Here is a 12,122-nt window from a genome sequence, read left to right as displayed (position 1 = left end):
CTCTGGAAACTGAAATTTAATGTGGATAAGTGCAAGATAATGCACCTGGGGCGTAAAAACCCAAGGGCAGAATATAGAATATTTGACATAGTCCTGACCTCAGTATCTGAGGAAAGGGATTTAGGAGTAATTATTTCAGAAGACTTAAAGGTGGGAAGACAATGTAATAGAGCAGCACGAAATGCCAGCAGAATGCTTGGATGTATAGGGAGAGGTATAAGCAGTAGAAAGAGTGAAGTGCTTATGCCGCTGTACAGAACACTGGTGAGACCTCACTTGGAGTATTGTGCGCAGTACTGGAGGCCATATCTCCAGAAGGATATAGATACTCTAGAGAGAGTTCAGAGAAGAGCTACTAAACTAGTACATGGATTGCAGGATAAAACTTACCAGGAAAGGTTAAAGGACCTTAACATGTATAGCTTGGAAGAAAGAAAAGACAGAGGGGATATGATAGAAACTTTTAAATACATAAAGGGAATCAACTCGGTAAAGGAGGAGAGCATATTTAAAAGAAGAAAAACTACCACAAGAGGACACAGTTTTAAATTAGAGGGGCAAAGGTTTAAAAGTAATATAAGGAAGTATTACTTTACTGAGAGAGTAGTGGATGCATGGAATAGCCTTCCTGCAGAAGTGGTAGCTGCAAATACAGTGAAGGGGTTTAAGCATGCATGGGATAGGCATAAGGCCATCCTTCATATAAGATAAGGGCCGGGGGCTATCCATAGTATTCAGTATATTGGGCAGACTAGATGGGCCAAATGGTTCTTATCTGCCGACACATTCTATGTTTCTATATTAGTGCCCCCAGTTCGAATAATGCCCCCATTAGTGCCCCCAGTTCGAATAATGCCCCATTAGTGCCACCAGTTAGAATAATGCCCCCATTAGTGCCACCAGTTAGAATAATGCCCCCATTAGTGCCCCCAGTTAGAATAATGCCCCCCATTAGTGCCTCAAGTTAGAATAATGTCACCCATTAGTGCCCCCAGTAAGAGTAATGCCCCCATTAGTGCCCCCAGTTAGAATAATGCCGCCCATTAGTGCCCCCAGTTAGAATAATGCCCCATTAGTGCGCCCAGTTAGAATAATGCCCCTATTAGTGCCCCCAGTTAGAATAATGACCCCATTAGTGCCCCCAGTTAGAATAATGCCCCCATTAGTGCCCCCAGTTAGAATAATGTCACCCATTAGTGCCACCAGTTAGAATAATGCCCCCATTAGTGCCCCCAGTTAGAATAATGCCCCCATTAGTTCCCCCAGTTAGAATAATGCCCCCATTAGTGCCTACAGTTAGAATAATGTCACCCATTAGTGCCCCCAGTTAGAATAATGACCCCATTAGTGCCCCCAGTTCGAATAATGTCCCATTAGTGCCACCAGTTAGAATAATGCCCCCATTAGTGCCGCCAGTTAGAATAATGCCCCCATTAGTGTCCCCAGTTAGAATAATGCCCCCATTAGTGCCCCCAGTTAGAATAATGCCCTCATTAGTGCGCTCTTCTCTGTGCAAAAAAAAAGCACTTACCTCCTCCATTTGCTCGCGCTGGGATGAACACTCACTGCTGACTGGAAGCTCAGGACAGGACCTGCGCTCCAGCGTGATGACGTCTCGCAGGTCCTGTTCTCCAGTCAGCAGCGCCAGCAAATGGAGGAAGTGAGTGATTTTTTTAACACAGTGGGGGGAGGAGATAAAGGCTGCACTAATGAGCGTTCCGCAATAAAAGCGCTCATTATTAACAGTCAGCACAGGAGAATACTGGCAATTAACATTGGCAGGGCAACTAAATTACTGGCCTTGCCGGTGAGATACCAGCCAGGTGGCAACCCTAGTCACAACCCATGCCAGGTCTATCCTTGCACATAAAGGTGTAAAACAAATTACACTCACACCACATATATTATTAAGGTGTACCAGTTCATAAATTTGATGCGGGCTCACAAAGCAGACTTCAAACTGCTAAACTTCAAACTGACATAAAACAACCTTAAATGATAAATGACCACCAAGGTGTCTACTTTTGGAAATTTCTTGGTGTTGCAAAGGAATGTAATATGATTTTATTTACACCAGGTTTTATTTGTGCACTGCTAAAATGAGAAAATTGCCCTGAAATGCCCTTCAGCAAAGATTTTAAAGGGGGTGGAAATTTTCTCAGGTTTGCATTTGAGTCCTATTCCTTGGATCTTGATCCCATTAGGAAATCCTCCAGGAAGATATTCATCATCTTAAGTTTCGCCTGTTTAAACTGAAGCAAGTTCAGGGTCAATCTTTCGCACTTATTGTTAAAGCCGCGATGAAGGGTTTATGAAGTCCCTTTTGTGGCATGTTTACGGCTTATGTATACAACCGCGAGGCAACTGTACAGGGGACCACGTTCTTATTGTCAAGTCTCAGGATCTCCGAGCTGGCGTTAGTGAACATAAAACAGTTTTATTGGTCCCGATGAGATCCGAAAAACTAAGCTGCTTTTACAAGCTGTTGGCAAATCTAAAGTAATTGGCAGGACAACTTGTTGATCTAGTAGGATATTGTTTTTAAGAAACGCCAGGTGGTGGTCCTGGAGGTTTAATCCCGAGGATCATTAACCCCGAGGATCGTTAGAGGAGAAACATTTTATCCATTAAGCTGGATAGCACCTGTCTGGACAAAAAGAAGAGCTCTTCTTCAAGAGTCTACCCATGATTTCTGTATGGTGGGCCACCTGGAGACATGGACCCACTAGGGCTTAAACCAGGGTCTAAGGGATTTTCCTTTACCCTTAACACTAGCAAGGGAACCCAAAGCCCTACCCCTGGAGAAGACTCTGTTAGCAATGGCTGACCAAAGACATTCCCAAATTCGAGTACAGAGGTGGTAGGCGGGAACTGTGGTCAGACAGGACAAGGATCAAGGGGGGGTTTAGTTGTAAACAGTAGGCAGTGGATCAGAAAAACATGTCGATCCAGATCCATAAGGAGATGAAACTAATGCAGCCTGTAACCAAATGGACCTTATTGCTCAGGCGGAGATGTGTGAAGGCTGGGGCACTTAGACATCGGTTGGAGTCAGAAGCATTTTGCACACAGCTAAGTAACAGTTCGAGAGTTGTTACACTTGAGTGTACCCACAAGCCAACTTGATGTTAAAGCGGAGGAGAACAGAATGCAGGAGAAGGACGTTGAGTGCCCACAGCGGGGAGTTGGCAGGTTGTGACAATTTCCCCTGTGGGTTGAGATGAGCCTCAAGACATCATTTCCCTTACTGGATAGTGAAATTCCCCTGTCTTGCTGGTGATATGGTCCAGGTGGTATGGACCTGAAATGGATTCCTCTAGTCCACATGGGGCATGACGTGAAAAAATAGTCATTGGGTAACTGTTCCCAAGGGATGAGAACTGTCCCTACAAGGAATGGGAACAGGTTAGACAACCCTAACCTTCCCGACCAGTGCACGGTGGCATGAGACAGCTCTAGAATAGAGTCCCATTTTGTTTTGGCAATGGGGCCATTAATAAAAAAAAAGAAAACAATAGGGCCTAGAGATAGTCTTCTCCACCCTCAGCTTGATAACTAATGATCATGTTTATCGGCATGAAACACTTATACGTCATAAGTCCTCCTGGTGTTTATGTTGGCCTGTGATCTGCTGAAAAGCTTAAATTTTAAAATCATGCTATATGTACAATTATATAAATATTGATGAAAAGTAGATAGGAAAAACTAAACCTTTTAGGGGTTTTTTAAATATATTTTTGAATAATTAATGACACATTATTAACATTAATAATGCCCCGATCTCCCCTTCTATTCATTCTAATTTTATGCTGATCTTTTTTAAGGATAAAAAAAAAAAAAATCACACGACGACAAAAATTATTGTCTGCGAATTATTGATTTGTATTGTTTTCTCAGAACAGAGGAAAAATGTTAATAACAGAGAATAGAGAAGATTAGAGGGTGTTTGGCCGCATGTGGCTGTGTCCAATCAAATTCGTGGACAAAAGAGAAAAAAAACAGATTCAAAATTGTCACCAAATTTGAAAGATATTTGTAATATTTTTTCCATTTCAAGTTTTATTCTTAAAATAAAATATAATCGAAAAACAAAAAAAGTATAAAAAATATATTCTCTTAACCCCTTAGGCCTCTTTTTACACGGGCGTCATGGATTTGGGCCGGATAAGATGCGGGTGCGTCGCGGGAAAATGCGCGATTTTTCCACGCGAGTGCAAAAATTTTAATGCGTTTTGCACGCGCGTGAGAAAGATCGGCATGTTTGGTACCCAAACCCGAACTTCTTTAGAAAAGCATATAATAATAGCATTCTTAATAGCAGAATGCTAAGTAAAATAGGGCTGAAGGGGTTAAAAAAAATTAAAAATATTTAACTCACCTCATCCACTTGTTTGCTCTGCCCGGCTTCTCTTCTTTGCTGTCCAGGAGGAAAAGGACCTGTGGTGACGTCACTGCGCTCATCACATGGTCCGTCACATGATCCATCACCATGGTGATGGACCATGTGATGAGCACAGTGACATCACCATGGGTCCTTTTCCTCCTGGACAGCAAAGAAGAAGACAGAAGAGATGCCGACTGCGCGAACAAGTGGATGAGATGAGTTAAATTATTTTTTTTTTTAACCCCTCCAGCGCTATTGTACTATGCATTCTGTATTCAGAATGCTATTATTTTCCCTTATAACCATGTTATAAGGGAAAATAATAATGATCGGGTCCCCATCCCGATCGTCTCCTAGCAACCGTGCGTGAAAATCGCACCGCATCCGCACTTGCTTGCGGATGCTTGTGATTTTTATGCAGCCCCATTCACTTCTATGGGGCCTGCATTGCGTGAAAAACGCACAAAATAGAGCAAGCTGAAAATTTCACGCAACGCACAAGTGATGCGTGAAAATCACCGCAGCGTGTGCACAGCCCCATAGAAATGAATGGGTCCGGATTCAGTGCGGGTGCAATGCGTTCACCTGACGCATTGCACCCGCGCGGAAAACTCGCCCGTGTGAAAGGGGCCTTAGTGGCCACCAATACACCTTTTTACAGCAGTCACTAAGGGGCCTTAGGCTGGACTGCCGCCTTGTCTGGGCACTGCACTGGACTCCCGGATCAGCAGAAGTGCCGATCTGGACTGGTTACTCCCTTAGCTGCCACTGTTTTTACTTAATAAAACTTTTTTTTAACCATTTATTAGGCCCCCAATGGGACATTAACAGACAACCTTTTGATCACTTCAGTAATACACTTTACGGCTTATGCAGTACAGAGCATTATACTGTCAGTTCTATACTGACAGACACCGGCAGAGAGGTGCACCATGCTAGGCCCGCTCTGCAGTCAGGCCTGGAGCCTTCATTAAGCCCCAGGCTGCCAATCAAAGACATGAGCGTCCCACTATCTCATTTGCGGGGAGCTGATGGAAGACAGAGGGACCTCCCTCTCTCTAAACAGCTTGGACGCCACAGTCACTATTAACTGTAATAATAATAAAAATACCAATAAATTAGGGGGGAAAAAAAACTTAAGAATATCCCCCAACACCATATCCAAAGTCCTGGCCCCTATGTAATTCCCCCTAGAGGAACTACCTATACATCAAGGTAAATGGTTGACAATAGTGAAACCAAATATGCGGATCATTTTTTTACCATTTGCCACGTCCATTTCTACAGGGCGTGCCCCTGGCCTAAGACGTTATTACCATAGGTAGTGCATATGGCGCCCCTTCAGGCCTTCATCACACCCAGTAGACCCCAAACCAGATCCCATAAATGTAGCCTAATAAATACAGACCCTAGACCAGACTTCAGAGCAGAACCCCTAATTCAATATGGACCAAAGACCCAAGACTAGACCTCCTAAACAAGTAAAGACCCCTCTAAATACATCCGGGCTCCAGATTCCTTCTTGGTGTCATTTCAGTATTGAGGCGTGTGATACATGGAGAGAAATGCTGCCTACATATGTAGTCGTATAGAGAGAAGCGCTCTCCTCTGTTACAGCTCTGCTACATCTGGAGAGGAAACTATAATATACAGAAATGTCAGCATTGTTGCTGGAGACAAATTCACCACTACTGCGCTGCACAAGCTCGGCTCTTCTACATCTGCAGATGATTTTAGTTTAAGGAGTTTATTGTGTGCCTCTGTTCCAGCGCTCTCCTCCTGTCCAGTCCCTGGCTGCTGACCAAGGCTCCGCACTGTTCCAGTATGTGTAATGCGGAGTCCCCAGCCAAGTGAAATTCCAGAGCGCGGCATAAAAATAAGCAGAGGAAATATTAGACCATTCCCATCATAACTGTCATAATAAAATAACGCGACCCAAGCCGTACAGATCGCACGAGTCGCTCCGCTCAGTCACATGACCAGTGTTAGTCCCTCTCATCAATATGGACATTAAACTGCTTCTATTATATTCCGCCCTACCCCATTACCACCAGCCTAAATCACACATGTACTCATTGTAGGAGAGCGTGGAGTAACATTACCCCAGACTGTTACCCCCTCACTGATTTACTAGTATCTATGGTATTCTGCTGGTGCAGTCACTGTGTACATACATTACTTATCCTGTACTGATCCTGAGTTACATCCTGTATTATACTCCAGAGCTGCACTCACTATTCTGCTGGTGGAGTCACTGTGTACATACATTACATTACTTATCCTGTACTGATCCTGAGTTACATCCTGTATTGTACTCCAGAGCTGCACTCACTATTCTGCTGGTGCAGTCACTGTGTATATACATTACATTACTTATCCTGTACTGATCCTAAGTTACTTCCTGTATTATACTCCGGAGCTGCACTCACTATTCTGCTGGAGGAGTCACTGTGTACATACATTACATTACTTATCCTGTACTGATCCTGAGTTACATCCTGTATTATACTCCAGAGCTGCACTCACTATTCTGCTGGTGCAGTCACTGTGTATATACATTACATTACTTATCCTGTACTGATCCTGAGTTACATCCTGTATTATACTCCAGAGCTGCACTCACTATTCTGCTGGTGCAGTCACTGTGTACATACATTACATTACTTATCCTGTACTGATCCTGAGTTACATCCTGTATTATACCCCAGAGCTGCACTCACTATTCTGCTGGTGGAGTCACTGTGTACATACATTACATTACTTATCCTGTACTGATCCTGAGTTACATCCTGTATACTCCAGAGCTGCACTCACTATTCTGCTGGTGGAGTCACTGTGTACATACATTACATTACTTATCCTGTACTGATCCTGAGTTACATCCTGTATTATACTCCAGAGCTGCACTCACTATTCTGCTGGTGGAGTCACTCTGTACATACATTACATTACTTATCCTGTACTGATCCTGAGTTACATCCTGTATTAAAATTTTTATTAGAGGTCACATGGACCAGGCGTATTTTTGCAGCTCCTCTGACTAGTATTATTAAAACTCAATTTTATTGTGATTATTTTTAAAAACACATATTACTTGGGAGCATATTTAAAACTTAGGAGTTAGCAACTCCAGGGTCGATTGCCAATTCTACTGATACAACTTGTGCCTCTGATACCTAGTTGTTCCTAGTGTTCAGTAACATCTGGTATTGAATAGTCTCTTACTCCAGAGAGTTATTATTAGGCCCCCTGACTAACTCCTACCTAAAACTCTAAACCTGTGTCCCTACATGTTTCGCCGAGCCTGTCGGCGTCTTCAGGGGAAACTATACAGGTCATCCTGTATTATACTCCAGAGCTGCACTCACTATTCTGCTGGTGCAGTCACTGTGTATATACATTACATTACTTATCCTGTACTGATCCTGAGTTACATTCTGTATTATACTCCAGAGCTGCACTCACTATTCTGCTGGTGCAGTCACTGTGTACATACATTACATTACTTATCCTGTACTGATCCTGAGTTACATTCTGTATTATACTCCAGAGCTGCACTCACTATTCTGCTGGTACAGTCACTGTGTACATACATTACTTATCCTGTACTGATCCTGAGTTACATTCTGTATTATACTCCAGAGCTGCACTCACTATTCTGCTGGTGGAGTCACTGTGTACATACATTACATTACTTATCCTGTGCTGATCCTGAGTTACATTCTGTATTATACTCCAGAGCTGCACTCACTATTCTGCTGGTGCAGTCACTGTGTACATACATAACATTACTTATCCTGTACTGATCCTGAGTTACATCCTGTATTATACTCCAGAGCTGCACTCACTATTCTGCTGGTGCAGTCACTGTGTACATACATTACTTATCCTGTACTGATCCTGAGTTACATCCTGTATTATACTCCAGAGCTGCACTCACTATTCTGCTGGTACAGTCACTGTGTACATACATTACATTACTTATCCTGTATTGATCCTGAGTTACATCCTGTATTATACTCCAGAGCTGCACTCACTATTCTGCTGGTGCAGTCACTGTGTACATACAATACATTACTTATCCTGTACTGATCCTGAGTTACATCCTGTATTATACTCCAGAGCTGCACTCACTGTTCTGCTGGTGCAGTCACTGTGTACATACATTACATTACTTATCCTGTACTGATCCTGAGTTACATCCTGTATTATACTCCAGAGCTGCACTCACTATTCTGCTGGTGCAGTCACTGTGTACATACATTACTTATCCTGTACTGATCCTGAGTTACATCCTGTATTATACTCCAGAGCTGCACTCACTATTCTGCTGGTACAGTCACTGTGTACATACATTACATTACTTATCCTGTACTGATCCTGAGTTACATCCTGTATTATACCCCAGAGCTGCACTCAATATTCTGCTGGTGGAGTCACTGTGTACATACATTACTTATCCTGTACTGATCCTCAGTTACATCCTGTAGACCCAATACTCAGAGCTGAGGTTTTGTTGCTATGCATCCAGTCCAGACAATCCTCTGTGAGGTGAACACATCAGTAGCAGAAATCTCTCTTTTGGTGATGGTTTGTTACAATGTATCAGTCTGGAGTTCACTTACCTATGGAAAATATAAGCTAATTAGGAAGTCTTTTTTTTCCTGCAAATGATGGGAGTTGTGAGCAGTATCTTCACTTCTTTCTACCAGAACCCTTATCATCTCTGTGGAGGTCCTGGATACATATGGGGGGTCCTGGATACATATGGGGGGTCCTGGATACATATGGGGGGTCCTGGATACCGCCCCACTAGCTCTTCACATAATTGTGAGAAAACTGTCGATTTTCACAAAATAATCCCTTTTTTTTTTTTTTTTTTGCTGTTTTAAAACTTTTGGTAAAAAATGCAACTAAATAAATGACTTCTGTGAATCCATCCTAAACATTTGTCACTTTCCTTCATCTTTGCGCCTTTGTCACCGATACGCGATCTCTACGTATAAGGACGGCGACCTTTGCGTGATACGGTGACCCTGAGCAAAAAATTCCACTCAGGAATGCAGCGCTCCATCACTGATGCCTGGGAAGTGGGTGCAAGGCCGAACGTCCTCCCCCCCCCCCCCCCCAGGGTGGGCCCTCAGAATCAATTCCGCCGGCAGAGCCCAAGGGACTTCAGTCCGATGCTGATGGCTGTCACCAAGCCTTCCGAGAAAATAAGGCAACCCTCAATCTTGTTTTTCTCGCTGGTGGTTATGATTTATGAAAATTCTGCCTGTGTGTCGGTCTTCACTGTAGTTCTAAATTTCGGTTCATGAACCAGGAGGCTCAGGATGAACAGAGCCATAACTTCCATTTCGGTATTATAATCCCCGATGTGTTTAATTCCAGGGTCGGCTGAGGAGGGGGTGGTGCGACTGGTGAACGGATCTGGACCCCACGAAGGAAGGGTGGAGGTGTACCACGACAAGCGCTGGGGCACCGTGTGCGACGACGGCTGGGACAAGAAAGACGGGGATGTCGTCTGCCGGATGCTGGGATACAAAGGAGCGGAGGAGGTGTACAGGACGGCCAAATTTGGTCAAGGTAAAAAGAAATGACTGGCCTTGGGCGACCGCCAGGTGTTATAACTCCTATCATCCTTAGGGCTCATGCACACGGCCGTTGCATGAGCCCGTAGGGAACCTGTACTTTGCATGGAGCATGCTGGGAGTTGTAGTTTCACCACAGCTGGAGTGCCGGAGGTTAGCCACCACTGCCCTAGACTGTCGTATATTAGGGCTCGTTCACACAAACGTATTTTGCGTTTCGTATACAGGCCGTTTTCTGCGTTCCTCATACGGTCCGTATACGGAATCATTCATTTCAATGGCTCCGCAAAAGACAAGAATAGGCATTTCTATAATAGGCCTCCTGTTCCGTTCCGCAAATTGCGGAAGGCACACGGGCGCCATCCATGTTTTGCGGACCGCAAAAAAACGTCACGGTCGTGTGAACGAGCCCTTAGTCTGGAGCTTAGTAGCAGGTAGGAAATCCTGCGCCTAAGTGATCAGTTCTGGCAATTATAAATATGGCCACTAGATGGCGCTGCTCTGTCTGGTCAGATAAGGGAGCGTTCCCTTGTGTCCATGGAAATAGATCCGAATAATTTGGGAAGGTAAATATATTTCTTATGCTGAAATGATGGACGCTACAATCTGGAGCGATATTAACCCTTCATGTGACATCCCCTCTAAATGTGAACGAACAAGGAAGCAAACGAGGGGATTTAACCAGCGCTGTGCCAGGTGCGTGCAGCTACCTTCCAACCTAAAAATAGACTCGAGTTCATCGTCTTGGATGGAAGTCACTGAAATCCATTTTCCTTCTCCGCTCTATGAGACTGGCCAAGGCGTCCTGCAGGAATCCTCTTGTCGGCCAGATACAGTCTCCTTAGTTATGTCTGAGACAGGAGCCAGTCATCAGCAGTTACATCTCGTCTTCTGCTCCAGTCACATCTAGAGCTGCAGTCACAGTTCTGGTTTCTGGCTATCCTTCATACTGCAAAACCTCATATCTTTCTCCTATTGTCCCATGCTGGTGCAGTACAGTCCGGAAAGTCTTCAGACCTGTAGGGTCCATACAGTCCGGAAAGTCTTCAGACCTGTAGGGTCCATACAGTCCGGAAAGTCTTCAGACCTGTAGGGTCCGTACAGTCCGGAAAGTCTTCAGACCTGTAGGGTCCATACAGTCAGGAAAGTCTTCAGACCTGTAGGGTCCGTACAGTCCGGAGAGCCTTCAGACCTGTAGGGTCCATACAGTCCGGAAAATCTTCAGGCCTGTAGGGTCAGTACAGTCAGGAAAGTCTTCAGACCTGTAGGGTCCGTACAGTCCGGAAAGTCTTCAGACCTGTAGGGTCCAAACAGTCCGGAAAGTCTTCAGACCTGTAGGGTCCGTACAGTCCGGAAAGTCTTCAGACCTGTAGGGTCCATACAGTCCGGAAAGTCTTCAGACCTGTAGGGTCCGTACAGTCCGGAAAGTCTTCAGACCTGTAGGGTCCGTACAGTCCGGAAAGTCTTCAGACCTGTAGGGTCCGTACAGTCCGGAAAGTCTTCAGACCTGTAGGGTCCGTACAGTCCGGAAAGTCTTCAGACCTGTAGGGTCCGTACAGTCCGGAAAGTCTTCAGACCTGTAGGGTCCATACAGTCCGGAAAGTCTTCAGACCTGTAGGGTCCGGAAAGTCTTCAGACCTGTAGGGTCCATACAGTCCGGAAAGTCTTCAAACCTGTAGGGTCCCTACAGTCCGGAAAGTCTTCAGACCTGTAGGGTCCATACAGTCCGGAAAGTCTTCAGACCTGTAGGGTCCGTACAGTCCGGAAAGTCTTCAGACCTGTAGGGTCCGTACAGTCCGGAAAGTCTTCAGACCTGTAGGGTCCGTACAGTCCGGAAAGTCTTCAGACCTGTAGGGTCCATACAGTCCGGAAAGTCTTCAGACCTGTAGGGTCCGGAAAGTCTTCAGACCTGTAGGGTCCATACAGTCCGGAAAGTCTTCAGACCTGTAGGGTCCCTACAGTCCGGAAAGTCTTCAGACCTGTAGGGTCCGTACAGTCCGGAAAGTCTTCAGACCTGTAGGGTCCGTACAGTCCGGAAAGTCTTCAGACCTGTAGGGTCCGTACAGTCAGGAAAGTCTTCAGACCCGTAGGGTCCGTACAGTCCGGAAAGTCTTCAGACCTGTAGGGTCCGTACAGTCAGGAAAGTC

The 12,122-nt window shown here is 44.9% G+C and overlaps 1 protein-coding gene across 1 annotated transcript in view; it reads left to right on the top strand.

The window, feature by feature from the left end:
• SCARA5 (scavenger receptor class A member 5) overlaps positions 1-12,122 on the top strand; it is a 271,534-nt gene that overhangs the window by 239,690 nt on the left and 19,722 nt on the right. Inside the window, exon 8 of the mRNA XM_040427109.1 lies at positions 9,776-9,970. Coding sequence (XP_040283043.1) covers positions 9,776-9,970 — 195 coding nt within the window. The remainder of the gene's footprint in view (positions 1-9,775; positions 9,971-12,122) is intronic.

Source organism: Bufo bufo, chromosome 4, assembly GCF_905171765.1.
Source record: "Bufo bufo chromosome 4, aBufBuf1.1, whole genome shotgun sequence".
Lineage (NCBI taxonomy): Eukaryota > Metazoa > Chordata > Amphibia > Anura > Bufonidae > Bufo > Bufo bufo.
The sequence above is the reverse complement of the archived record's forward strand: the minus strand, read 5'-3'. Positions and strand labels throughout refer to the sequence as shown.